Genomic DNA, 27,078 nt, shown 5'->3' on the forward strand with positions numbered 1-27,078 from the left:
TGCCAGGAAAAGCTGCACAAATATTACCGTCGTCAAACTTTTCAGTATCCAGTTTCCTTCTATCGCAGCGCACAAATAATGTAGCGGATCTATCCGGTAAAAATTTCTCGACAACGATATTACAGAGTTTATCATGAATTGGAATTGACATTTCAAAAATGCGCGGTCAACGATACGACGGGGCTGCTGCTATGAGTGGAAAACTAAACTGTGTCCAAGCTCATTAGAGAAGTTATTCCTTCATCTCTTTATGTTCATTGTGCTGCACACTGCCTTAATTTGGCTGTGTCTAATTCATGCAGTCTGTCATCGATTCGTAATTGTATGGGAATAATAGGATCAGTTTATAATTTCTTTAATGCGAAATGTTTTGCGCAGGACAATAGTCACAATTCTTCCAACGTCAACATCTCAAAAACTTGCTCAAGTTTGTGCCACTGAATGGGTTGATCGATATCACAGTGTCAGTTTTTTTTCAAAATTGCAAGATGTCGTCGTAAAAACTTTACATGAAATTTCGTCATGGTCAGATATCGAAACTTCGTCACGAGATATGCAGTTGTTATCAGCGATTAGACAGAGTGATTTTTGCATTGCTCGCCTGCTTATAAAAAAGGTTTCTGATTACAGTGTTGTGCTTTGTAAAATATTACAAAGAAAGTCGATAAATCTACGTGAAACTGTTGCCACAGAAGAAGATATTGTCTCTGAAATGAAACGTTCAAGGCAAAACGCTGAGCATGAATTTCATCTTTCCCAAAAGCACAATTTTATTCTGGAAACGCCTCGCCGTGCTTCAGCGCAAACTAACAGATGCAACATTTCTTCTGCCACTACAGAAGATTATTATCGAACTGAAATATTTATCCCGTGCTTGGACAGTTTTATTGCTAATCTCGTGTCTTGATTCACTTCCCTCAAGGGTGAGTTGCAGTGCTTAACTCCGTCTGATCCAACCCTCGCGCCGTCCGTCAAGCACATCGAAAGCATTCAAGTTTTGTAGAAACTTTATAAAAATGCTTCAACAAAATCTTCGAACGAATTAGTTCCTGAATTAAAATTATGGTACAGAAAACTTAGTCGGTTCAACGACACAGAAAGAGCTGCTGATGCGGTCGACTACTCAAAAGCATGCAGTAGCGATATTTTTCCAAATATTTATACATTACCTAAAAATTTTTTAACTCTTTCGGTTACAACATGTAGGCTACTATTGAACGGTCTTTTTGTACATTACACAGGCTAAAAACATATTTATGTAGTACGAGTAGTGAGTAGTGATACCTGAATGAACGGACTTCCTTTTTTGAACAGCTACAAAAGTCGTGTGCCCTGTCTGGAAGAAATTAGTAATCGATTAACTGAAATATCAAATAGTGGTTCAAGTACTATGAATTTGTAAAAATTTAACCTGGAATGTTTAACGTTCTCACTTTTTTCTGCCTACACCACTGCTTGTAGATGTTTGTTAAACACAAAACATTTAAGGGTATTCCCCTTTCTCAAACACACCAAAATTGATAGCACCAAAATTAACAGAAATCACCGGTTTATTAACTTTGGGTAGAACCATAGAATACTAACAACTAACGGGTGTAGTAGGTTGTACAAGTGCACAACCACAAGATTTTAATCCCCTTAGGTGTTTTTCGTGGATGCCCCTGGGCATCCTGGCTCTGTATAAATGGCTGCCTCTGGAAAATGTTGGATGCCCAGCTCTGGCAAAATAAGCTTAATCTGCCAACCGACACAATCAAACAATGCAGAGTTCTTCTAGACCAGCGGTTCCCAAACTGGGGTCCGCGGACCAATTGGGTTATGTAAAGCAGTTTCAGAGGGTCCGCAATGAGAATTAGTCTTTAAAGCTTTAAAGCAGTTTCAGAGGGTGGATGTAGTACACGACATGAGAGTTGCGCTATCCCAAGCCAGACCAAACATTGATGAGCTAGTTGCAACAAAACAAGTGCACCCATCCCATTAAACGCTTACCGTATTTGATATTTTTTGCTTTTTCTTTAATTGGTGTGGTTTTTGCATTTTTCCTATAGCATTCTTTTATTTTTATAGGGCCGCGAAATATCAAAATAACTGCAAAGGGTCAACAGGGCAAAATTTTTAGAAAAGTTTGGGAACCGCTGTTTTAGATCTTAAGTTTCATAAAAGCTATCCTCTTTCTCTCTAATGGTCTGCACAGATTGAACCTTAAACGATGGCATCATCCAGACACCAGTCACATGGGTAACCTTATTGTGTGCATGTGGTGAAAACCAATCATTAAAAAAACAATAGATACCCAATGAGCATCTATTTAGCTCAATATTGTATGCCAAAATAAAAATTTGGTTGACATGGCACCAAACTGCCGAGACATCCACTAAAATGCGACCCTGAGGATGCCTTTTTACCGGTATACTTTGACATCATTTGGTTGTGCACTTGTATACTAGATCCCAACTAGTTAATTAAGAAACTTGCAACTAACAATTACAGCACACAGTACATCTGGACTATGTTGGTTGCTATTGTAGCTCTAATTCTGTGGCTATGGGGTTACTTTTTTGTGACCACACATAATTGCATTCTGTGCTAGGTCCTGACTGCATAGTATGGTAGTTTTCGCAGAGATCTTGGAGGTTCAGAATGGTGTGCAAGGAAGCAGCCAGTGTGCACCCTAACTCGTGGCTCAAATGCATCTGTTGCTTGTGGTAGGCTGGGTGCGTCCTTTTGTTATAGAAAAAGGACAGTTTTTGGAGAGATTTTCGTTCAAAAAATATTGGGTGTTCTCCTGCCATACTCTGCAGTTTGGTGCTAGTTTAATTGTTGTAGAGTTTTTGGTCAATAAGTAGAAAATTGTTAAGTTTGAAAACCGTCACTTTTACTACTAAGAAATTGGTTGAAATGTTTACGGAAATCAAAGCAAACAACATTCATAGATTTGAGAAAGAATTAAGTCATATGTGATGTAAGTGGTGGTCAAAGTAACCACATAAGCTACCAGTAGAAGTCTTGTTAGTCCCGAAAAAAATCTACTCCAATATAAGTAGAAGTTTTGCTGTTCAAAACTACTCTAGTATGAAATAGAAAGTAGCACATTTTAAACTACTCAAGTAAGAAGTAGTTTGAAAAGTAGTTACAGATCTAAAATACACGAGGCTGTGAAAGTTAGCACAAATTACCACGAGCTTGCTAAAAGTGTTACAACTGCAGAGAAATGCATAGGTAAATGTTCAAAGCTAAATAGTTTCAGACATGCTTTTGTCCTTCGTCAGAGTGTTGCTACATGAAATATGTGAAAATCAAGTTGTTGACTAAAAACTACTTAATTAAAAGTTGAAGTAACAATGAACAAAGCTACTTAAGTAAGTAGCCAAAGTAGAAGACTTTTACTTAAGTAGAATTACTTTGTTACTAATTACTACTGTGTGATGTTGATTTAAATAAACAGGTAATTGTGTTTGGTAACTTATCACCTGTTTCAAGAGCAGGGGTAGTTAATGACTTCCCCAATGGCATTATAACGGTAACGCCATTGAGCACCAAACAAGAGCCACAATATTGTACGATGCCCAGTGCTCAAACCACTTGGTTACCGAGTCGACAAACAAAAGAATAGGCAATTAGATCTCGTATCTTTTCCACTCTTAAATAAATACTGTATTAGTATTGGTCTTATTCCGTCTCAAGTAACAGTTTGATTAAGAACCAATGCCATGCTTGACTACTTAATTTCAGTGCTAACTTATCCAATTGGTATAAATGAAGCTAATAAGCCACAGACGCACAAATTTGACATAATTTTACTCTTACCCACTCCCTTTAACGTTTGCCCTATATTTTGTTTGTCTGTTTAGTTAGAAACTTTTTTTTGTAAACCATTGCACCAAGATCCTTGTAACTTTATATATTGTATGGTATGAGAAAACATGTTATACAATAACAACCGTTACTAAACTAGTGCAATAAATATGTATGATACATATTAATTTTTAGGCTGCCGCTACTGTATTTCACCGGGAAGATCACGCGTTCAAAGCTCTTTTTCACAGTTTTTTGTTAACTAGACGTAAATGTTATGACATAGTAACTTAAACCTAACCTAAATCTTACTTCCAGTCTAAATCAAATTTCCATTAAGCCCTAAATAAACAAGATCAACTTTCTGCATACCAATTCTCCTATCTTAATCGCCTATCTTTAACCATTGACTGCGTCACCTGCTTTTGGTGAAATAGTCATTCTCTAATTTTTATTTAAAGAATTATCATTATGCAAATCTGGCAATTGTGTTTTTACTGGTTACAAATGTAAAGCATTCATGAAAATGTTTAGGATAGTTGGGTAAATATTATAAGCACTGAACTTATCTCGGTGAACTTGTAATATTGTTTTGTTGCATGCAGGTATTAGCCACACGGGTTTCATTCGAAGTTATTGCCTTTTATTAGAACTCGGGTGATAGAGCATGACTATTCGTGAAGCCGAGAAGTCTTATTTTCCCGTAAACACCCAGCAGTCTTTTTTGGACCTTGTGAGTTCTCATATATCTTATCACAAAGATGAAGATGGTGAACCCAATTTAGTTTTTCTATCAATTTTATTTGGATATCTAGAGCACGAGTTAACAGTATGCCGTTTATCGACATCAGACAATAGCAGTGAACCTGAAAATGATGCCACAAAAATAAGTATTGATGCATCGAAAAATAGTTCATTAACATCTGATGAAGAGAGAGCTAATGACACAAATTTTCCAACACTGGAACTCGATATAGTTGAAGGATTGTATGAGCAGTTTACTTTAATGATCAAGTCTCAAATCGATAAAAGTTTGGTCGAGTTAACAACCCGAAGTGGGTATGCGACCAAACTTTTATGCAAACGTGTAAGCGATGTAATCTGGAATGGATTGCTGCCATCTTACCATAAAGACAAGGCTCATATCCAGTCATTATTCAGTTACTTGACAGGTATTTGGTGAACCTTCATACACTTTTTCATGTTTTGTTTTGATGTGTTTTTGCTAGTACTACAGTACTACATTTGCAAAATAAGTTTTATCAAACTTCATGAAATCAAGCCAACATGACATTACAATCTGAACATAGGGCGACAGCTGGATTGTTTTGGGCTTGCATTCGTCGTTGTTGCTGCTTGCCAGTTATTGAATTATGGAGATGTTCATCTGGTTGTTAGTGGAGATCATGCATGGGCTGCATGTGGAGAAGACTCCAAGGTATTTAGCTATTTCATTAATCTCTACCACATTATTAAGAAAAATAGAAAAGTTTCTTCGTTAAAAGTTGGTGTAGTGAAGTTGTGCAAAACTTTCATATGTTTTTATGTTCTGGTACTTTGCAGCTGCTTAACGCACTTGTGTCATATTTAGTTGCCAGCTTGTTTATTTCATTTAGGAAATGGTTGAAGTGACATGGCATGGTCGTGGCAGTGAGGATAGGAGAGGTTATACAATTGACCAGTCCGTCACTGATAAGGTACTGGTATACCACATGACATTACAATCTGATCTTCTGGTTTGCTCTTAAAGTAAAATAACCTAGTTTCAAGGCAATGTTGCTGTATGTTTGAAATTGTATTTACATTGTGTTACAATTTAGCTTTAAATATTTTTTTATTTCAGAGCTGGATGTATCATGGTGGAAGTGCAGTTAAATGTGATAGATGGATGGAACTAGTTGCAATGCTCACGTCAATTAATCCATCCATTTCCATTCATTGTGATAGTGAAGAATTACTCTCAATCCAGTATCAACTAATGCGTTTACTTTATAGTCAAGGACAACTTAATAAGTAAATCTTTATTAGTTTTCATGATCACAGGGATTCAACTACCATTAAATAACAGTGTTTAATTAAGAATTATCTCAGATTTATATACAGAGGTGGACAGTCGGTACTTTGAAAGTACCATCGGTACCAGTACTTGGCAAAAAATGTACCGACAATTCTGATATTCGGTACTATTTTATAAAAGCAATTCGGTACTTTGACCGTACTCAGTAGTACCGGTACTTTTTGTGTAACAGATGCTGCTGCAAATGCAATGTTTGCCGCAATTATGCCCCCGGTAAAGGTTACTCCAGGTCAAAACATATGTGACGTTAATCGCTTGCAATTTTACTTGGCCTTTTTTAGATTAAAAAAGATCAACAGATGCTAAAATTAGTATTAAGGAATAATTAACATGTATTTTTGAAAATATACTTGCTAAAATATTGGAATTGTCAGGTGAAAAGTACCAAGTATTGGGACCGACCTAAATTTCTTGAAAAAAGTAATTCGGTACAGAGTTTCGGTACTTTTGAAAAAAGTACCGATGGTATTTGTACAGAAAAATACTGCGTTACAGTAATTTGGTACTATAGTACCATGGTACTGCTCACCTATGTTTATAAATGGATGTTTTTGTATTTCATACAGCCTATAGCATCTAACATTTGATGTTCAAAGATAAGAATGACATATCTAATAACTTTCAGTTATCCAATGGCTTTGGGATTATTATGCGAGTTGAGTGATTCACTTCAAGCAAAAGACTTGGACATGGAAGATCTTCACAAGAAATCGCTGGCTGTTGTTCAAACACTATATGATGACCTGCATGTTTTACCATATTGCAGTAAAGGGCATTTTTGTCTTCGTCATCAAAGGTACAAAGAAGCAATTAAATATTGGGCAAAGGCTGCTCTGGTTGTTTCAAAGTAAGTATTAATATATTTTTATTGCTAATTTTAGAATATCTTGCCCTGAAATAATGGAAATTAAATGTCAGCCAAAAACCATCTCAATTATGTGTTCGTCAACCGTCAGTGATTTTCAACGACACATCAAACAGACTTGAACAATTAATTTGTGTGTAATTTCCCTCTATTTTGTTGTTTTAAAGATGGTGACCTGCGCACTATTTATTGCATGGATGTTATTTCAGTAGATGAGAAATAATTCTTTAGGTCGGGTGTATAAGCCCCCTCTTGCTCTTTTGGCTGGATTTGTTAAAAAGGGGCTTTTTTGCGGTAGTTAATAAAAATATTGTATATAGCAAACACTTGTTAACTTGAAGGAACTTTACCAGTCTCAGTAAATTGTAAATCGACCCTTAAAATTTCATGTAAACAATTGAAGACTGCTCGAAATGGTTTTGTGGTTTCCAGGGTATAACTGCCACCCATTATCTCAAAAATAGTCAAAAATTCGTTTTTTCGTTAAGATGTGTTACGGACAGAAATGTCCAACATTAGTTGGAATGTGGTGTTCTATTGTTCAATGCCTTTTAACCTTAAAACCCTGGCATGGAGTTCAGTTCACTTAACATTACTAACTCGAGTCGAGTTATGATGCAGGGCTGCATTACTACCCTGTAGTTAAAAGGTTATAGAGCTACATGCAGATGTAACAGTATAAAGAATTAAGTGTAGCATGAGCAAGAATTTCTTGCCATTTTGGATAACTTGAAGCAACATAATCAGTTCTTGTAACTTTGAGTTAGGAAATTCCACTATAATTGAATATATGCTATGATTTAAGGTATAACTATGGAAAAGAGGATGAGGAAATATATAAAGAGATGATCGATATTGCAAATGATTTGATTCCCCAAGCCCTAAAAGAAGATTTATCACTATGTGGAGATGCAGATTGCTATCGGGACATCTTAAGGTAAATTTTCTTAAGCATTGTTGAAAATTACTTGAAATGAAAAATTAAATCTTGTGTTTTATTTCTTTGGTACTTTATTTTTTTTATTTTAAAAGGTTTTATGATGGAATCTGTTTGTGGGAAGAAGATAGTTCTACTCCTGTTCTTCATTCATGGTGGGCCAGACATTTTACGTTTACAATTGGTCGCTTTCAGCCGAGTGCAAAAGAATCAATAAAAATAACAGATTCTGCCGATTTGGACACCTCTATATCCGGTGAAGATGGCATGTCACGAAGATCTAGCAGAGGTCATGGGGTCAGCATGAGTTCACACTCAGCATCTAGTGCTAGTATGAGCTCACCCAAGTCTGACTTGTGCTCAAGTGCAGATTCAACTGTAAGCTATTCTGAGCCCTGCTCTTCAAAGCTTTCAGCCAAAGCTTGTAGTTCCGACAGCGAAAATCCCAACAAACTCCAGCTTCACAGTCAGAAGATGAAAGCTTTAAAGGACATGTTGATAAGTGGCAAGAAAATAAACTCTCAGGCTGTTGGTTTACTCCTGACTGCTCAGTCTCAAGTGCATTTTGTGAAAAGAAGGTCAAATACCGGTGACTACAGCATGGAGTATGGTAACACTTTTAAACGTGGAAGACGATCCAAAGATTTTGAGTCCTAGGTTGTGAATTAAAATCTTAGTATTTGCGCGATTTTTGAAATTTTATTTCACAATGCTGTAATTATTATCTGGCAAATATACTGAAATATTGCTTCTGGCACAAGCTTGTAGTCTTATTGGGTGAAAATGGGTAAAGAACACTCATGTTCTAGTTCTAGCGAAAGGTTTAAAATACAAATAATATTTTTGTGTTTTCCAACACTTTTTGAACAACTCTAGGATATATTTAAAGCAATTAAACAATTAAATTACAATTAAACTGTATTACATCACAGAAATAAATTTGGCACGATTAATATATTTTCTATATATAAAGAGCATTTGTTGTTAAAAGGATGTATAGTTACGAGAACGATTAGCAATCTAAACTTAATACAATATTACACCACTACAAAAAATAATCTCTGAATAATTAAAAAGATAAATGAATATTAATTAACCAGAAACTCGGTTGCGACTTTTGGCAGTTTTTAATTGCCCGAATCACAAGCTATAGTCTTCCATTCTGGCAGTAATACTGACAATAGTTGGCCTGTCATTTTCCTCTATGCTGGAATTGTGAGGCATCTATTAATTAAGCTTATTGACGAAGCTAGCATTCATTGGTTTCGTGACTGATATGTTGTGATGCAAAATACAAAACAGTTTTTGTACAATGCTACTTTGCATACATTTCACATTCAGGTTTGTGCTTGGAACTCCTTAATTTTTATATCTATGTTCTGCTTTAAAGGCATCTCAAAAGTTTCAAAGTCAACTTCATATCCAAATCTCTCCCTTTTTTGCTGCTGGGCACCAAGTAAGTTTTGAGTTGTTGGTTGATCTGTCCATGTCTGCTAAGACAAAATGACTTGTAAAATGTTGGAAGTTTTGTTGATATGACAATTTTTTCTGTATGAGTATCACTAAACTAAAACTAACATTTCTTGGTGAGTAGGTTATCTCTTCATTTGGCAGAGCCCCCGAGCTGAGACAGTCAGCAGCAAATAATACTGCATTTTTTACTCGTGGAGTGTCTGTTATTTTCCTTGTATCACGTACAACAGGCGTTTGTGGAATGCTTGATGGGTTAATTTGCATGATCTGGGAAAATATGTTAGCAGCGAGAAGCTGAAATATAATTTAATTGATGAGAACAGAAATTACTAAACACTGTAGATAAGGAAGGAATTGTATGATTTGTATTGCTATACAATTTCATATGTGTTTACCTGCACTTCTGACTGTTTTGGAGAATCTCCTTGACCTTTGTGAGGTGATTCTGTTTTGTCTAGAACAGCTGTGCTGGGAGCAGTCATGTGACCCTAGATCACATGAAACAATTTTATTTTTATTATTATATTATTTTTATACAATGAAATGATTTTAAGTTGAAGTAATTGTGCACCAAGGTTGTCAACCTGAGGTATTGGTGGTATGGTTAGCGGCTTGTTTGCAGTAGGTCCTTTCTTCCCTTTTCCCTTCTTGTCCTTCTTTGGTTTAGGAGCAGCATCATACTTTTCTTTCACCATTCGATAGACTTCACCATTGGCCCAGTCCCTTGCTACATCAACTGCTGTTTTTTCTATGAAAAAGAATTACGCCATTTTACATTTAACGTTTTTGCCCTTGGTGTCAACGGTTTTTGAATTACATAAATTTTACATGTCAGTGGTATTGATATTGCATTTATCTAGAAACCTAAGACACACTTGAATCTTTGTATCAGCTTTGCCATAATAAATTTTAATTCAATTATAAGAAAATGTGGAAATTCTTTGCCGGTCACAAGACAATGCCTAAAAGCAGGTTCTCACAAGGTATCTATTGTAATTTGATGTCATACGATCTTTGTCAGTATTGTATGAAATCTCCGATAATTTAAATTAGTGTCGCCATTGCTTGAAATTGTTTGGTTTTATTCAGTGCAAGGAAATTCAAATGTATATATATATTTTTTTGTATATACCTTTTCTGTTCATTATGGTTACATTAACATTGCAGTCAAGGAGAAATTTGACAACATCAGGTTTGCAGCTCTCAATTGCACGCATTAATGGTGTGGCACTATTCCATGTCACGGCATTTCCATCAGCACCAGCATACAACAATGCCTATGAATACAAACAGTTTCAGTGATTTGTTTTGAGAAATATCAGTCATACAGTAGTTATGGGGGTCTTGGAAATTAGCTAATATCACTAAATAACTAATTTGTTCCTAACAGATTCAACAAAAACGTTTGCCTTGATCTGTACCTGTACAACATCTAATTGACCGGAATGGCAAGCATGATGCAAGGGTGTCCATTTGAAATTATCTCTTGCTTCAACACTTGCCCTAAAGGAATAAAAATACCATTTTAAGCCGAAAAGTTGATTTAATTCATAAAAAAATTTATGCTGGCAAAAGTTGTTATTGTTCATTTCATGAGTATGGACTTGACAATATGGAAGTGTGGTAAGCTTTGAAACTTGCAAGTTAAAATATTGACATACCCCAAAGACAGTAGAAATTTAGTTAACTCTAGATTTCCTTCTGCTGAAGCAGCCATCAGTGGTGTTTTAAAGTACTTGTCACGTGTATCAATTTCTGTTCCAGTCTGAATAAATCAATTTTTATTTAAAAAATTTTGTTCAGTGGGACGTTTACTGTATTTTGATTTTAAGAATTCATTTGACTAATTACCTCAAAAGCTCTCTTTAGAGATTCAATATCGCCTATTTTGGCAGCTTCAGTTATGTTCATGTATTGCTTTTCAGGTTGTTGAAGGTACCAGGCAGAGTCGTCTTGCAGAGGATGTTTTGGTGGCTTGTCTCTGCAACAGCATAAAACATAACCAACTAACCATCCTGCTTTACTAGCACAGTTTATAACAAGTTAAACTATAAATAATTGGCCTGTTGAAGTGAACTTTGAAATGCTATTTCACCTGTTGAATCGACTTGTATCGGTCCACAGCACTTGCTTTTCAACATATCTATGTGGTGGACCACCATCTGGCCTTCGAGGGCCTTCCTTGTCAGTGCAGATTGGCATAGGAATCTTCAGTTTTCCTCTCTTGCCTTTCTTTCCTCCCTTCTTTCCTTTTTTGCCTTTTTTCTTTTTGCCCTCAAATGCTGACATTAAATAAGTCTTTGATATATATTTCTTGCCAGAAAGGAACTCGTCCACCTCCAGTACTCCTTTCCTGTCCTTGTCGTGGACCTGAAAAACATTTGTGCAAAAGTAAATATCTATTTTAGCTGAATGGTTTTCATGGCTGTTTTGGCTCTCACCTCATACAATCTTTTGCGAATATCATCCTCAATTGGAGCACCCAGCTGCTTCATTACATTGTCAAAGTCTTGTCTGTCTACATAATTCCCTTTTAAATCAGAATCTTCATCCTTGGTCATAACCTGTTAATTGTATGTCAAGCTTGAAATCCAGTTGGTTTAAGGAGATAAAATAGTCAAGCTCTTAAAAGAAAATGTCAAGTTTTTTAGTGTGGCTTGATATTGGAACCAAAATGTTTTGACAGCTTGTGTGCCCACTGCGTTGACGTTTTTCTCAGTAGCAAATATGCATCCCACTTACAACTTTCATTAGTGTCTCCTTGATAAGATCTGCTCTTTCACATGACCAGTCATAAAGGTTCACTAAAGCAGGATTGTTAGGGTTTTTCATCCCTGGCTTGGAATATTTTGCAAAAACTTTTTCAGCTTTTCTTAGTTCTTTTCCAGCCTCTTTGTGGCTCTTTTCTTTTGCAAGCAGTCGGGGTGTAAAACCATCATTATTCTTTTGCTTGGAATTGCAACCTGTCAATTTACAATGCCATGAAAAAAATATTTCTGTGAAGTAAACATTATGCATTTGATATTTCAGGTAACAACGCATTGTAACATTTTGGTTATATCTGATTATATCTTGTTCAGAACTTACCTCTTTGTCCAAGATATTTGCATATCATACCAAAACCCCCTTCCGCTGCAAAATGAAGTGCATTGTTTCCGTCCATCTCACTGCAATTGGCATCTGCTCCATAAGCGACAAGAGACTGCAAAAGCCAATGTTATATGTATAGAGATCTTTGCAAAGAATCTGCTTTGCAAGTATATCTTATGCATACTTTTACTGCATCCAGTGATCCCATTTGAGAAGCAAAATGAAGAGGAACTAATTTTCTCTTGTCCATTATGTTTGGATTTGCTCCGTTCTGCAAGAGCGCTCTCACCACGGAAATGCTTCCAGAGGAACAGGCTTCAGACAATGCAGATCTTCCGGTAATCTGTAAGATTTGGAAGAATATTTGTTGATAAGTTCGACTGCAGATTATGATAGGTTACTATATTTTTTCTATTGATTGGTCGAGGCATTTGGCAGTACGTTTAAAAGAATTTTTACCTTGTTAACTGCATCTGCTTTTGCACCCTTTTCGAGGAGCATGAGACACATGGTCTCGTTTTCTAGTGACTGTTCACACGCCGTTACCAATACCGGCTTCGCGCTTTCGGCTGTATTGTTAACGTCAGCACCATGAGCCAGCACGATATCAAGGCAACGTCTGTGCCGTTTTGTAGACGCAGAGAAGCAATAATACAATACATCTAAATAAAACAATAGTTATCGTTTGGATTAATAAATGGATTGTTGTTTTAAGTGCAATCAGTAAGCAATCACCGACTGCTACTACTAAACTATACACTATAGACTTTTTTAACAATCCATTTATTAATCACTATTTGAAAAGTTGCTTGGCGTAATATTCGTTTGTAACAAAAATTTGTCATAACTCCATCACTTTCAAAAGCAAAGTTGTCGAAATGTTTTGGGATCTAAGCATCAGGATCGTCAACATAGGCAAACATCGTCTGTTTTTACCCCAAAACCACGCATCACTCGAGCTGCACTGATATTGCTATTGTGGGAATAGAATTTCTTGGCTAATTTAAGTCACGGTTATCTGCAATCATTCCAGGAAACTCCAAATCAGTACAAACCTCGCTCTTCGCTGTCTTTGACTCTCAAGTCCGCGCCGGCTTTTGCGAGAAGTTCGACCGTCTTATCGTGGCCATAATCAGCAGCTTTCATGACCGGGGTACGGCCTGCGAAGGTAAAACTTTACATAGAAACACGATGCTACCCTTTTCTGGTATGTAGGATTGGTTTAGTACCCTTGAAATCTTGTACATTCGGGAATGCTCCAAGTTTTAGAAGAAACTTGATCATCTTGTCGTTGTTTGATTGCGCCGCCAGATGGAGTGCGCACTCCCCGTCCCTGGGATCGCGGTAGTTGATTAACCTGGTGTTTTTTAATTAAATTAAAAAGTTATTAATTTTTCAGATTTTAGCCAAGATCAAGTATTCAACAAAAACCGTAAATTGCTTTCAAAGGTTGTTGCTTGATCACTAGAATTATTACAGAACGCCCATAAAGATTCAAAATTAGGTGCAATAAAAATGTGCCATAAAATGTTTCAAAGCCGTGCTTACATTGGAATGCCTTGTAGACATAGTTTGTTTACTTGGTAAGTGTCTTCTTGTCGAACGCTCTGAAGGAGTTTGTAGACTTGTAAAATTTCCAACCGCGATTCTGCGGTCACAGCCATATCTCTTCTTTCTTTTACTTGCTATCTACATCTTATTTTCAGAACTTGCCGTTAGGTTATAAATTCGCAACCGCCCATACCTTGGTCTTACCTGCAAATAGAAAATTTTATTCAAAAAATTGCTTTTTACCACAGGCTTCAGAAAAGTTTGCTTTTACAATTGATTTTACGACATTACTATTGGATCAGACTGTACACTTCACTGCTGTCATTGTACCCTGCGTTTGACAATCTGTTCTTGTGAGCTTTCCGCAAGGACATTTCGCTACCCTTACAAATGCTTTGGATAAATGTTATTTTTTAGGCTTGCCTCACGAATTATAAGTCCGACTATTTCCAGGTAAACACAACCTCTCCTTTTAAAGCGTTTCGCCCTTTTTGTTACTATTTCCTTTAAACGAAGGGTTAAATCAACAGCAACTCATTTATCTTGACACAACGCAAATATCTTCATAGAATTATGGTCTGTGATCATAATACTGATAATGCTTCCTCAAATGTAATTATTTTGACCGATGCTTTGTCCAAACCTGTGCGTTTGTGCGCTACCGACCACCTAAGTAAGGCTTTGCTGCTTGGAGACCATTGGAGTTATATCTGCCAATGCCTAGTGGTTATAGATGACTCACGAAGCTGGCGCAGGACGGTCTAGTTTTTGGAATTCTCAAATCTGTTTTCGAAATTTTACTGGCTAAGCTGCTGAAGTATGAGTGTCCATCACAATAGTAGCCAACAATGGAAAACGCTTTATTCCAGAAGGTCCATTTCATTTATTTTTAAACTTGTAATACGCAAAACAAATCAGTTTCTTCATGTTATGGCACTTTATGCGTTGAAATACTGTACTACACTTACTACGCGCTTATCCATATAATTACGATTTTCCAACTGAAAACAACGGCGAATTAGCATTACAAATAACTTGCCTATTCCGGGTGTGTATTGATTTCACTTCGACTAGACGAGTTAGGAGTAAACTATTTGACCTAACCGGCTTTACTGGAACATGATTAACTCAGTTGCTGGCAATCCATTTGCCAATCATAATATATTTTCCTCATTACCCTGATTTTCCTAATACGTCGGAACAGTATGTAGTAGTTCAGTCGTTTTTCTTTGGCTTACGATACTTTTCCGAAGCCATTTAAACCTTTTGTATCGCTAGACGTATTCACTGGTTAATACGCGCACACGGTATTCAAACAATGAAATATCGGCGTATGTTGTTGCTAAGGCAGTGTCCGGGTCAAATCTCGACTCACGCTAATTTCCCTCTCAAGTGCCTATTTGTTTATTTTGTCGTTACGTCATTCGTTTCTTTTTTCTCCTCTCAATCCGAACGTACTGTAGATAGGATTATTACGTTAGCTTTCAGAGAATGACGTTAACTCGATTCCATAGTTTTAAAGGAATAAGATTGGGGTCAAACCCATGGGCTTCCTAATTGCAACCAAATTCTAACGTGTTATTAGGTTTTGAACTTAATTGACTAACATTTTGAAAAAGTAACACGGTTGGCTACAAACTCTAACAAACAAGAGATAATTGCACAGAAAGCTAATGTCCAATTTGGCCACTATCATACAATAAAAGCAGCCGGTGGGATAAAAAATAACCCATTTTAAAGTACTGTAGAGTAAAACTTAAGAAACAACAGCTTACGTGCTGCATATCCAAGTCAGAGACCTTTTTATGACATAAGTTAATTTATAATCCGACTTAGGACGGGTCCGGATGACTGGTTTGTTGGAGTTTTAATATTAACGAGTAATACGGTAAGTACCATATTAAAATTACTTACTTATTCCGTATGATCTGGTTATTTGAAGACCTTGGTTACATGACGTTGACACCAAACAGTTCTCGACCAATTTGGTTTGAAACCGTCTGGGGCAGGAACTTTACGCACCAACACCAAAATTCACTCAGGCCTGAATTATTTCCAAGTGCATTGTGACATCATAAATAACTTTAGTGATGAAATTTTGAACCTTGATGTTCTAACCATTTTGCAAAATTTAGAACAGTAGTTGAGGTAGGCTACGTTGTGCTCAATTTACTTTACTCGAGTTGGCAATTAACGACGATGTTTTGCGATTTAAGTATGCAGCGTTTATTTGCACATTCTATAATGACCTCCGCACAAATATAATAAACGAATCATACTTCAGAATATCTCCAGTGCGCCTGTCAATGAAGCCAAATAGCATTGATGCACTATAGTCGTTGTCAATTTTTGTCTCGAATTTACTGTATTTTGTTCCACTCGTACTCTCGTAGACACGCCTGCTAAACTTCCTGCAAAACTTTACTGTTATTTTATTTTAAGAGGAAGTTAAAGGCAAAGTACTTACCGTTTGATCTTTCAAATAACATCATTTAAGCCAAGGCATTGACTCAATTTTTGCGGTTTCAGTTTTGTGTTGACAACTTAGATTTTTCTTTTAAGCCCTAGACCAAATTTTCAAAATTTTTCAATTTTATTTTATCGAAATGTTTGTTGTTGTTTTTGTAAATAACATCTTTTTTCTTTTGAGGTAGAATGTAGGCTATAGTTCTCAAACGCTGCTTAAATTATTGTTGTTCTATAAAAAAAACTTATTGGCATCCATAAATTATACTTTATACCACCATAAACCCTGCAGACATTGGGACATATACAATTCGTATAAATAATACATAAGCTTTTTCTTTCACACGCGATGATAATGATGAAAATTTAATGTGAGAAGTGTTGATTCTCCTGTTGAAAATTGTTCACAACGAAAATAGCTTAAATTAGACCAGTATTCACAAAGGTTGTTCGATCTAGGTCTCTAGGAAGTACAAACTGGCGAATGACGAATAAGTAGGCTATCCTTATTATACACTATTATGCTGCTATTTTGCATATAGATATGTTTAAAGTTGATTTCACCGGGTAGTGAAATCTTATGATGACCAGATATATTGCATGTTTCAGAAGACAGTTTCTTTAAAAAATATAACTGTTCGTCAGTAGATTGCAAGGAAGCATATGGCTTCGACAAGGCGTCGACGTTCTTTAACGAAAAGCGTCAAGTTTGCAAATGACGAAGATTCTGGCCACGAAGACTTACAACTTCTGAAACCAGCCCTTAGAATAGGAAATTTTGCGCGATATGGCAACACCATTTTTCAGATACGGGAACCAAAAGAGGACTCGATTTACTGCAGAGCTTTAGAGGTCGGTCTTATTCAGAAGAATTGGTTTTAAAGCACTGCTATGTGTATGCGCGATATGTTTGCTTTTCAACAAATAGACGCGCTATAAACTTACCTCTCATAAAAGATGTTGAACATTTGATATAAAAATGTTACCTAGATAGCATTAAAAATTATGTTGCTTACATTGTCGGAATGCGCTGAAAAGAGTTTTTACATTATATTGGTGGCAGGTAATTGCAGTCGTCTTCGTATTTTTGTTGGTGTATGCTTGTTATTTTCACTACGAGGCCGTCCATTTCCATGTTGCTAAGGGATACGGTCATCTTGGCTATGCGTCGGCACAACACGTTGTCGGCCAGCGCTTGCTGACTGGCAGGGGAGCGACAAAGAACGGAACGGAAGCAATGAGATGGTTCAAGTAAGTTTGCATTTCATTTTGCAAATATATAAAGATATATGTAAACAAGAATTGTAAATTCCTGTATACCTATATCTTATTATACCGTGACTGCAAATTCTGCAGTAGAAGTGTTAAAATAGTAGGTAGTTTTATAATATATTTTTAAATGTCAGCTTTCGTATGTAATCTAAACGCTCCTTTTATCCACAGGTATGCGGCTGATCAGGGCCACGCAGAAGCTTCGTTTAATCTCGCTGTTGGACATATTCACGGCGAAAAAACTGGTCTAAAACCGGGGTAACGTACTGTAGTTATAACTGCTGCGGTTGCTACCGACGACCAAGATATAATTAGATTAACGTAATTGCGTGGACATATTCGAACATTTGTCTTTAACTAGAAAAGTTTCAGCTTCACTGCGAGTAAGAATGCCGGAGTGAACCAGTGGTATAAGAACTTTACCCCATTCTGCATTAATGACGTTTGCAGCTGTTCAATGGTCGTGGTATATAATTAATTAATACCAATATTTTATCAATTCATTCCGTCATTCAATCAATCAATCATTTTATTTTTCGTCAAAAGCGCAGTGGGGACGAAGTCGAACATTTCTAGCAAAAACTTTCCTACCACAAAACTTTGATCAAAATTGGCCAGCCAGTTTCGGTGTAATGTTGCTTTCAGACAAAACTCGCATAAAATAACTTTTTTGGCTGAGATAAGAGCAGGAATAGAGCAAAAAACTTTAGTTCGCATAGAAACGCAACCTCTGGCAAGGCTAAGCCTAATGACCAGAAGTGTAATATAGCAATAGCAGTGCATGTGTTATAAATAGCCTACTAATTGCCACTGCAAGAAAAGTTACATCTGCGAAGATTGTATGGAAGCCCATACTCCTCGCCAAAACAAACGTTTGGTGCAAAAAGTTTGGCATGATGAAAACAACGTTTTACTGTGTTTTAACGTGAAATGGAACATGTCCGGTTACCTACACAGGCCACTACTTACTTTTTTTTAGGCAAACCGTTCGTTTGTTGAAGCATGCCAAGAAACATGGGGTGGAAGGAGTTGATCACGCTCTGAACCTTTGTGCACGAAGAAACTGTGACATTTGACTTAATCTCTTCTCGCATTTCATGCGTATACCTAACCCTACTCAAATACTGATTCATGAAATCGGACTGTTCATTGACTGTTTGGTTTTCATTGCAACTTACCGTTTACTAAATTCTCAGCATGTTTTCGTCAGTATTTTATATTTCCTGTACAAAACAAGTCCGCATCAGACTATTGAAGAAGTAATTTACAATTGTGATGAGTGTGTGGTTATTGCGCACCATGCTTTGATTTCCATGTAATGTCTCTAAAGTGAATTTGTGTTATTGCACGTTATCAATAGCGGTCATTCTTGCAGTGCTTCTCCTGCTGGTTAGCAGACGTGTTTGGTTCCTTTGGTTTATAGTGTTGGCCTACTTGAGCTGTCAGAATTCTCCGAGTTCAATCAAGTCAAGTCCTATGCCGAAAGCAGCTCACACTCGCCAAAAGAGGAAGTCTAAGAGAAGTGCAACTGCTATTTTAACCAGTTCACCATACAAGAAGCAGTTGGCTGCAACGAATCTTAGCCAATCCGCGGTATCTGGCAACAGCAGTAAAACAAGTTCATCGAAAAAGCGTTCTATGAAGAAAGCTAAGGTTTCCAGGTCATCAATGCAGCAGAAGGACACAGTCGATGAAAGTGATAACAACGTAGATGCAGAATGCTTTTACTGCAACGAAATGTATTCCAAATCATCTGAGAATGATGGGTGGATCCAGTGCTCCAAATGCATGCGATGGGCGCATGAAGCCTGCTCTGGGTGTAATGAAGAGGATGACAACTTTATTTGTGAATTATGATTTTAAAAATTGATGGTGAACTGCGATTACTTTCATAACTACTTCGCTTATGATGACAATTTGTAAATAAATTGATTGTGATGTGGAACAAATTGCTTTGTTTACTCAAAACTTATGGTGGTCCACTTTACCCCACACATGTGGGGTAAAGTGGACTATTGGAGGTGCTTTTAAATCAAAAAATTTTTATGTGAGAAAGCAAGCAATCAATAAAAGGGCACTTCAAAAATTATCGAAATACCTTAGAGTTAACTCTCAAAACAAACAAGTCAAATGTTTTGGTGAAATCAGTGAATTGTAACGATTTAAGCCTTAGGTGGTCCGCTTTACCCCACCCTCCCCTACTATAGGAAGATGCTTATCAAGAATCGGAACCTTTAACAAGGTCAGGTAGGCTACCGTCTTCGCTGAGAAGGGATTGCTACAATCTTAGCTTACCATTTTAGTTACATCACATTACAGTTTTCCTATCGTTTTCTTTAAAATATTGCTTATTTACTATACTAGACACTATACTTCTAACCGTGCAGGTAACACTGGCCCGTTTGATATTGCTTTCGTACAGCGGGCGGATATTCTTCATTTTAATCTTTTTTTCAGCATGCTGCGCTTTGATTTTCATAATCAAATAGGGAACTTTAGAACGATAAACAACAATTGTTGTTTTGTTTGTACATAATTTAGAATTGCGCGCACGTGGACCACGGTTATACAGATTTCATTTTACACGGTCAACCTTCTATTTTGTCATGTCATAAGTAACGATACATTAAGACTAGTGTTGAAGTATTATTAGGCTTGAAGGAAATTTGACGTTCCGGAAAGCCAAACCGCAAGTACAGTAAAGTTTTCTGTAGTGCTGTAGTTGAAAGGCATGACAGCGTAAGATAGCAAATTATGGGACCCATTTCCTCGGCGAGCGAAGCCTAGCTAAGTTTGTTGCAATAACGTCCTTCTACCGCCCCCAAATTATGACACTGCTTTAAATTTGACATGAAATGGTAATGAAGAATAAAATAGCTACATAGCAGCAATGCGTAGGTTACACAAAACCAAATTAAACGTACAATACGTGCGCATATTAGCAGCAACAGAACTTGGAAACGATGGAGATCTACGCTGGTGAACATAATCTCGATGATGAATTGCATATATCAAATTAATCACATAGAAACAAAAACTATGGATTAGCTAGCGGTCAAAGTTTCACTTCAGAGGGTAGTGGCTTGCCCTCCGCGGCAGCTAAAACATTATTAATTGCCATTTGCATCATTTTTCTTCTAGTGGTCAAGGTAGCACTGCCTACGTGGGGCGTTATAAGGATATTGCGTGCTTTCAGTAACGGGTGATCCCTGGGTAACGGTTCTGGTGATGTGACGTCAAGGGCAGCAAACCCAATATCACCTCCGTTAAGCGCTTTCAATAATGCATCCTGATCCACTGTTGCTCCTGGTCGATATGAAAGCATGAATTACACGGGAAAAAATATTGTGTGATAATCTACTGCTTGCTGACGTAGCAAAACGCTAAAAGTTGGTTGTAATTATTTTTTTATAAAGCAAAAACATTCAACTTATAAAGCAAATTGAATGAACAAGAAGCTGAATATCAGCATAAACATAAACACCTGACTACACTTGATAAAGTGTAAACTGCATGCAAAAGTTTTCAGACTTTTTACTCAAACCAATTTACCTCTTGAAATATTCACAAGAATCGCAGTAGATTTCATCAGTTTAAATTGCCCTGCTCCCATTATGTTTGTTGTTTCAGGAGTAAGACAAACAGTAACCATCACGTAGTCACACAAAGGTAACATTTCATTCAATGTTTTGTAGTAAGTTGCATTTATGGCTTTTTCATCAATACTTGGCCTGGAAATTTCAAAATCGCAGCTTGAAAAAACTCCATATTACAACAAGTAACAACCAACCAAGTAGAAACTTTACTGGCAAAATACCATTAAAATCCGTTCTCGTAAAATTACAATCCTGCACCTTTGGTTTCTATTGTGATATAAAATCTTCATTTCAAAACCCTTTGCTCTCTGTGCAACCTTGTAACCTACTCTCCCCATCCCAACTATACCAAGAGTTGTTGAGCTCACATCACAAGACACTTCGTTGAACTGAAGCTCCGTGGTATCTGGGGCCATTGCAAAGTCCTTCACTGGAAAATGTTAAACATTGTAATTTTTGTCCTTGCATGATTGCTTTTTATGCAAGATGTTACAAAGAAAAAGGAAAGAAAATCTTCCCTTGATCCTCAGTTGATACCTGCGCAAAGATTTCTGCCTGCGGCCATCAACAGGGTCATTCCCAGATCTGCTGTAGCATCATCTAGAACAAATGGTGTGTTTGACAGCTTCACATTAAATGAACGGAGAAGTTTGGTGTCTATGTGATTATAGCCGACTCCAACAACAGCTACCAGCTTCAGATTCGGCAGGCGCTCCAACAAACTCTGTGTTACCTGCCAAGGACAGCTGTCATACATAATGCTTTACTTGCACATTTTATCACTTAAAACAATTATCCAATTTCGTGCATTTCGCTTTTCAGACTAATTACCCACAGCAAATTATATAGATTTAATGTGATTCAAACTGGATTAGGCTACCAATACCAAAGACTCCTTTCATATTACATACAGAATATATCATACATACAAAACATTAAATTTGAAGCTATATTTTTTCCAAGTCTGCCATTACTTCACTAACACAGCTTATGTGAATAACAAGGATTAAAAGTTAATGTCAATAAAAAATCGCTAATCAACGAAACATAATTCATAAAACCTACCTTCGGTTGACCATGAACATTTAAAATGGCAAGAATATTGTTTGAGCAGTTTGATGAGTCTTTTTCAAAGTCTTCCAGCCATACAATATGAAAATGTTTCTGAATAATATCAAGCAAATATGTTGGCATACCACTGCCACCATCAAGATAACTGCACAACACCGATGCCTTACTCATCACTGCAGAAAAGGTATAACTAATGCAGGAGATTAACCTGATTGAAAAATAATTATGTAAATTAGAAACAACAACTGTTATAAATTACCGCAATATTTCAACATTTTTTTGACAAACACAAATGAAATTTTCAATTAGGCAAGGATATATTCATTCATAAAAATACTTCTTACAGCTTTCAAGAGTATTATATATTGTTTTATGAGGCTAAAATAGATTGAAAATAAATAAAAAGTATGACACTTTTGGAACTTTCTGATAATCACGACATGACAATAGCCAATCGAAAAACACTCAATTTATCAAATATCTTACAATATATTCATAACTGATTAAGTTATTGGTATATGATGATAATATAATATTATTGCATGATTATAATAACATTGCATAATTGCGAATATGCAAAATAGATTTATGGTAAAAAACAAATGATTTTTTGACATCACTAGTAAAAGTCAATTTACCAGCATAAAACCTAAAAGATTTGCAGCTTTATAAGGGTAAAAATGCAATTTACAATATCAAGACGCTACCATGAACTTAATCACGCAGAATTGATAAATTTGTTAATTGCATCCAACCATATCACAACTGCAGTGGCGCCAGCATCTGGTTGGGTCAGAAGATTACTGGCAACATAACTTGCTCGTCCAGCTTTAGCTTTCATGTTTTTTGTTGCCTCAGCAGCTTCTGCGACAACTTTTGCAACATTTACTGCTGCTTCTCTAAGTGACTCTTCACGCCTGACACTATTCTGCAAAGAGTTACTGGCTGCCAATAAAGCATCAAGCATGGTTCTGTCTCCAGGTTCGGCTCCTCCATAACGAGAGATGGCTTGCATCCCTGCATCTAAGCATGACTTACAGGACACAACATCAGTACCAGTGGCATGCCTTGAAGCCGCAGTTAAGAAGAGGCTGTAAAGACCACCAGACGCGCCACCCATAGAGGATTCAGCACTTGAAGCTATCTTCATAAGTATGCTCTGTATGTCCAAATGCTTCCAAGACTGAAGCTTTGATAGTACGTCTGATGCACCACGTTTAAAAGTCGATCCACAATCTCCATCACCGGCAGATGTATCTAGTTCGTTTAGAAGAGCTTCATTTGCAATTAATGCTTTACAAGCTTGTTGTAATCCTGCAAGAAAAACTGAATTTTCAGGCATTTCACCTTTCCCGCTTTTGTTAGATGGCTTAACTGGATTATTCATTGTTCCTGGTTGCAATGAATGAATGACAAGACTGTTTCTTCTATTACTACCCGTGGATGGAGAAAAAGACATCCTAGGCCATCCAGGAGCACTAGTATCTGCATCTAGTAGAGATATAATGTCATCATCTACCTTCATAATATTCATATTAAAGCCAGCCATGTCCAATGATGTCATAAGATATCCAGACTGAAATCGTTCAACTAAGATGCCCCTGCTTTCAAGTAATAAAATTGTTTTTCTTGATAGCACATGCATTTCTAAAGCAGACATTCCTCCAAGGTTATTAAGAGTTACGAAGACTCTGTCACCTCGTACTAAGTTCAGCCGACTAGCGTTACTTTCATTTGTAATATGGTCAATCATAACCGTAACTGTGTCATCAGCAGAAAGAATCTTCATTCTCTTCACTCCTGCTTCTCCATGGGCTCCTAAGCCTAGCTCCATCTCAGATTGATCAAGTTGAAAGGAGCTTCCAATACCTGGGATTGAGCAACCAGACAAGCTGACACCTATAGTGCCCATGCTGCTAGAAACAACCTTGGTTATTTTAACAATTTCTTCAAGTGATTTTCCACTTTCAGATAAAGCTCCAGCAACTTTCATAACATTGACAATTCCAACCAATCCTCTTCTCCCAGCCGTCTTATCCTTGCTTTCAAGAGCACAGTCTTCACCAACCACTATCATGTCAATTTTGTGTCCCCTGTTTCTTGCTCTTTCCAACGCAATTCCAAAATTCAACCTATCTCCAGTATAATTCGCAACAATCAGAAGCACACCATCGGGAGATGCCACTGATTCAATGGCAGCAAGAATGTCATGGGGAGGCGGCGAAGCAAACACAGAACCAGCGACAGCAGCTGTCAGCATTCCTTTCCCAACAAAACCAGCTGCAAATGGTTCATGACCAGATCCTCCACCACTGATGATGCTTACGTGACCGGAACTGCAGAAAGAAGAGACATCTTCTCGGATGACAACTCGGTGACCTTCAAGGATCCGTTGCGCCGGATTTTCGAGGACAATTCCTTCTAACATCTCATCAACACAACGGTCAACATCATTTATCAACAGTCGATTGGTGCGAGACATAGTTAACTTTGCACAATGATTCAATGAACTCAAAACACTGGATTTTAATGACTAAAATGAAAACACTACAGTAGATACATGCTAAACAGAAAATGATCCGTCAGATAAAATAGCACATAAAAAATTTAATAATGCATTTCAAAAGCTAAAAAAGCTGAACAAATAGTGCACAGAAAATAATTAATAACTTAAATTAATTCTTTCTTAATATCATTTTTTTATTTATTGCGTGTTCTTAACACAAAACTTTCAAAGCCTATATAAAATTTGAAAATGGTGTTCCGGACATTGGATTGGAAAGATTACACCCAGGTGAGTTGCATATGAATTCCTTCACGCGGTAAAAAAAAATTTCTTATTTAACAATGCTTTGAATCCTAAGCACTAGACTTGTTTGGTGTAACGTCAAGATATGTGGTCAGCGAAGCAGGCGACGTAAAATGCGTAAAAGTTTGAGTGTTATCTGTGACGCGTTACATAGGTTAATTTTGTTTTGCATGTCAAGCAAAGTTTAAAATAATCAACTATAGGTAAAACACAAACTGAATTATTGCATTCAAATATGCCACAGATACCACGTAAACTCTCACACATTTTATGTCGCATGGTAAGCTGACCATGTAACGTGACTTCATATCAAACAAGTCCAGTGCATAGGGTTTAAACCGTTGAAAAAATGGAACTAGGCAACATATTTTCAACATTTTGTTTATTGCTTAAAACTAGAACGACCAAACGTGTCAATTGACGCTTTTCAAGAATTCAATTTCTTGTTTCTCCGCCAGGCATCACCTTTTTCTGCTGAACCTTCTTGACAATTATTTACTTCTTACAACAATCAGTTTGTCTGACTTTTGGGGGTTTTATGATTAAAACGGCGAATTTAAGCATATACCTACCTAGAACCACCAAGCGCGTCGATTGACGCACACAGCTTAAAATTTCACATTGTAAAGGTGAAGGAAGGTGTGATTGCAATCTACAGAATCATAACAACATGATAATCAGCATTGTCACTTCACTGTAGAAATTTGGGCTTAGTCAGCGATTTTATTTGAGAGTAGCATGAGCTTGCGAGCAGTGGACATTTAGAAGGAGAAAAGGCAGGGAAGGCTGTACTTCAAGGAAGCTTTTCTCACTAAATAAAGGAACAAATTGTATTTTATGTGTATTATGTGTCAATTGATGCACTTGGTCATTCTAGGTAGTTTAAAAGTGCGGTCGTTCAAGTGTTAAAGGAATTTACATGCTATTCACCAGAGTGAAAACTTTACAATCCAACGCCCAGATCTTGTCACACAAAAAATGGCGGCAATAACTCGGAAAGGGTTTATTAAGGTAGGGTATTGCTTTTACGCTGCCACTATTTCACCGGAAAAAATCGTGCGTTGAAAGCTCTCTTTCACAGTTTCTTGTTAAACTAATTGAAAGGTTATAACATAGTAACCTAAGCATAACTTAAGTATACGTTCTTATCTAAATCTAACTAAACCCTAAATAACTAAAATCAAATTTTTGCAGATACTAATTCTTTTAACCTCGCAGCCTATCTTTAACTATGGGTTGCATGACCACTTTTGGTGAAATTGTCACTTTCTTTGTTTTATTGCAGCTAGAAAGTTTCAAGGGTAAGGATAAACTCAATTTGCTGAAGAGTTGACTTGGAAGTAAGAATGAAGCCCAAAATTGCAAGTCTAGTACAGGTAGTATGCAAGTGCACAACCAGATGATGTCACAATTTGAGTAGCTGGGGTCTAGTATACAAAGGAATCCTGTGGTTATGCACTTGTATACTAGACCCAAAATTGCATGGTGGAGGTTACAAACTATAAGGAAACTAAAACTGATACACAATATGCCTTTGAATTAAATTCAAATGAACTAAAAATACCGATGGAAAATAGATTTATCCTGTTCCCATTCCACATGAGCATAGATGCCTAACTCCAAGATCCAGCTTCAAAGTGAAGTCAACATGATGTTTGTCACGTGCACCTAAGTAAATAGACTTAGTATACATGCCACGTAGCCTACAGCCTACCGAAGTCAGTTCTTGCAAGCGACCATAATGCTACTTCAGCACTTTTGCAGCAATCGTACCTTGTTAAATGGGAATTCACCTAATGCAAATACATTGTTGTCAAAGTAGAAGTGACCTCAAAGTTAATCCCTGCATTTGTTTGTAACTAGTAAAGAACTGGATAAATAAAAAAAAAGCAAGTTTGAATTTTAAAAGAAAACAATTAAAATATCGGTGTCTGCTGAAAATTGTCCGTGTCAAATCGAAAGGACCCTACGACGTATTTAATTGTCATTTGTTTATAACCGGCCTATTTTGCAACATAAGGTGCATTATAGCGAATAAAAAGTTTGTTGTTATAAGCTTTAATAAAATAAAACACA

The 27,078-nt window shown here is 36.8% G+C and overlaps 5 protein-coding genes across 8 annotated transcripts; 2 read left to right on the forward strand and 3 right to left on the reverse strand.

Annotated features, from left to right (window-relative positions):
- The first annotated feature begins 1,576 nt into the window (after positions 1–1,576).
- On the forward strand, positions 1,577–8,428 carry LOC143446001 (menin-like). 2 transcript variants are annotated; one of them, XM_076945436.1, is made up of 8 exons: positions 1,577–3,359; positions 4,401–4,967; positions 5,106–5,233; positions 5,412–5,492; positions 5,639–5,808; positions 6,498–6,719; positions 7,543–7,674; positions 7,770–8,428. In XM_076945436.1, exons 2-8 carry the CDS (start codon positions 4,463–4,465, stop codon positions 8,329–8,331), a joined length of 1,800 nt encoding a protein of 599 aa, XP_076801551.1. In that variant the 5' UTR covers positions 1,577–3,359; positions 4,401–4,462; the 3' UTR covers positions 8,332–8,428. The 2 variants fall into 2 exon arrangements, with proteins under 2 accessions (XP_076801551.1, XP_076801552.1); XM_076945437.1 differs by lacking the exon at positions 1,577–3,359 and having other exon boundaries at positions 3,431–4,967.
- A 105-nt stretch (positions 8,429–8,533) lies between these two features.
- On the reverse strand, positions 8,534–15,807 carry LOC143446000 (ankyrin repeat and EF-hand domain-containing protein 1-like). Of its 3 annotated transcripts, XM_076945434.1 has the most exons (19): positions 15,703–15,807; positions 13,786–13,992; positions 13,467–13,594; positions 13,293–13,397; positions 12,697–12,899; positions 12,422–12,580; positions 12,235–12,349; positions 11,890–12,110; positions 11,589–11,711; positions 11,243–11,517; positions 10,999–11,128; positions 10,809–10,912; positions 10,569–10,650; positions 10,280–10,424; positions 9,732–9,895; positions 9,543–9,635; positions 9,253–9,414; positions 9,003–9,167; positions 8,534–8,898 (listed from the first exon to the last, which is right to left on the reverse strand). In XM_076945434.1, exons 2-18 carry the CDS (start codon positions 13,899–13,901, stop codon positions 9,012–9,014), a joined length of 2,481 nt encoding a protein of 826 aa, XP_076801549.1. In that variant the 5' UTR covers positions 13,902–13,992; positions 15,703–15,807; the 3' UTR covers positions 8,534–8,898; positions 9,003–9,011. The 3 variants fall into 3 exon arrangements, with proteins under 3 accessions (XP_076801549.1, XP_076801550.1, XP_076801547.1); XM_076945435.1 differs by having other exon boundaries at positions 8,534–9,164; XM_076945432.1 differs by having other exon boundaries at positions 8,534–9,167.
- A 1,060-nt stretch (positions 15,808–16,867) lies between these two features.
- LOC143446318 (uncharacterized) lies at positions 16,868–19,465 on the forward strand. The gene is made up of 4 exons (XM_076945909.1): positions 16,868–17,106; positions 17,318–17,505; positions 17,698–17,784; positions 18,506–19,465. The coding sequence occupies exons 1-4, from the start codon at positions 16,918–16,920 to the stop codon at positions 18,600–18,602; spliced, it is 561 nt and encodes a 186-aa protein (XP_076802024.1). The 5' UTR covers positions 16,868–16,917; the 3' UTR covers positions 18,603–19,465.
- A 1,010-nt stretch (positions 19,466–20,475) lies between these two features.
- Positions 20,476–22,498, reverse strand: LOC143445947 (putative 2-ketogluconate reductase). The gene is made up of 5 exons (XM_076945365.1): positions 22,188–22,498; positions 21,660–21,855; positions 21,381–21,552; positions 21,079–21,257; positions 20,476–20,832 (listed from the first exon to the last, which is right to left on the reverse strand). Exons 1-5 carry the CDS (start codon positions 22,362–22,364, stop codon positions 20,582–20,584), a joined length of 975 nt encoding a protein of 324 aa, XP_076801480.1. The 5' UTR covers positions 22,365–22,498; the 3' UTR covers positions 20,476–20,581.
- On the reverse strand, positions 22,402–26,130 carry LOC143445946 (triokinase/FMN cyclase-like). Its single transcript, XM_076945364.1, has one exon. The coding sequence runs from the start codon at positions 24,673–24,675 to the stop codon at positions 22,912–22,914; it is 1,764 nt and encodes a 587-aa protein (XP_076801479.1). The 5' UTR covers positions 24,676–26,130; the 3' UTR covers positions 22,402–22,911.
- Positions 26,131–27,078: the final 948 nt, after the last annotated feature.

This window comes from Clavelina lepadiformis, chromosome 2, assembly GCF_947623445.1.
Source record: "Clavelina lepadiformis chromosome 2, kaClaLepa1.1, whole genome shotgun sequence".
Taxonomy (NCBI): domain Eukaryota; kingdom Metazoa; phylum Chordata; class Ascidiacea; order Aplousobranchia; family Clavelinidae; genus Clavelina; species Clavelina lepadiformis.

Excerpts from the sequence above, each read along its gene's own strand:
- LOC143445947 (XM_076945365.1), bottom strand. The coding sequence starts at position 22,364 with ATGAGTAAGGCATCGGTGTTGTGCAGTTATCTTGATGGTGGCAGTGGT. Across the intron at positions 21,856-22,187 it reads ATGTTCATGGTCAACCGAAG|GTAACACAGAGTTTGTTGGA; the intron begins GTAGGTTTTATG and ends TGTCCTTGGCAG. Across the intron at positions 20,833-21,078 it reads TCTTGTGAATATTTCAAGAG|GAGCAACAGTGGATCAGGAT; the intron begins GTAAATTGGTTT and ends CATATCGACCAG.
- LOC143445946 (XM_076945364.1), bottom strand. The coding sequence starts at position 24,675 with ATGTCTCGCACCAATCGACTGTTGATAAATGATGTTGACCGTTGTGTT.
- LOC143446000 (XM_076945434.1), bottom strand. The coding sequence starts at position 13,901 with ATGGCTGTGACCGCAGAATCGCGGTTGGAAATTTTACAAGTCTACAAA. Across the intron at positions 12,900-13,292 it reads CAAAGACAGCGAAGAGCGAG|ATGTATTGTATTATTGCTTC; the intron begins GTTTGTACTGAT and ends TGTTTTATTTAG. Across the intron at positions 9,168-9,252 it reads TAACCTACTCACCAAGAAAT|CAGACATGGACAGATCAACC; the intron begins GTTAGTTTTAGT and ends ATTTTGTCTTAG.
- LOC143446001 (XM_076945436.1), top strand. The coding sequence starts at position 4,463 with ATGACTATTCGTGAAGCCGAGAAGTCTTATTTTCCCGTAAACACCCAG. Across the intron at positions 5,493-5,638 it reads ACCAGTCCGTCACTGATAAG|AGCTGGATGTATCATGGTGG; the intron begins GTACTGGTATAC and ends TTTTTATTTCAG. Across the intron at positions 7,675-7,769 it reads TGCTATCGGGACATCTTAAG|GTTTTATGATGGAATCTGTT; the intron begins GTAAATTTTCTT and ends TTATTTTAAAAG.
- LOC143446318 (XM_076945909.1), top strand. The coding sequence starts at position 16,918 with ATGGCTTCGACAAGGCGTCGACGTTCTTTAACGAAAAGCGTCAAGTTT. Across the intron at positions 17,107-17,317 it reads TTTACTGCAGAGCTTTAGAG|GTAATTGCAGTCGTCTTCGT; the intron begins GTCGGTCTTATT and ends TATTGGTGGCAG. Across the intron at positions 17,506-17,697 it reads GAAGCAATGAGATGGTTCAA|GTATGCGGCTGATCAGGGCC; the intron begins GTAAGTTTGCAT and ends TTTTATCCACAG.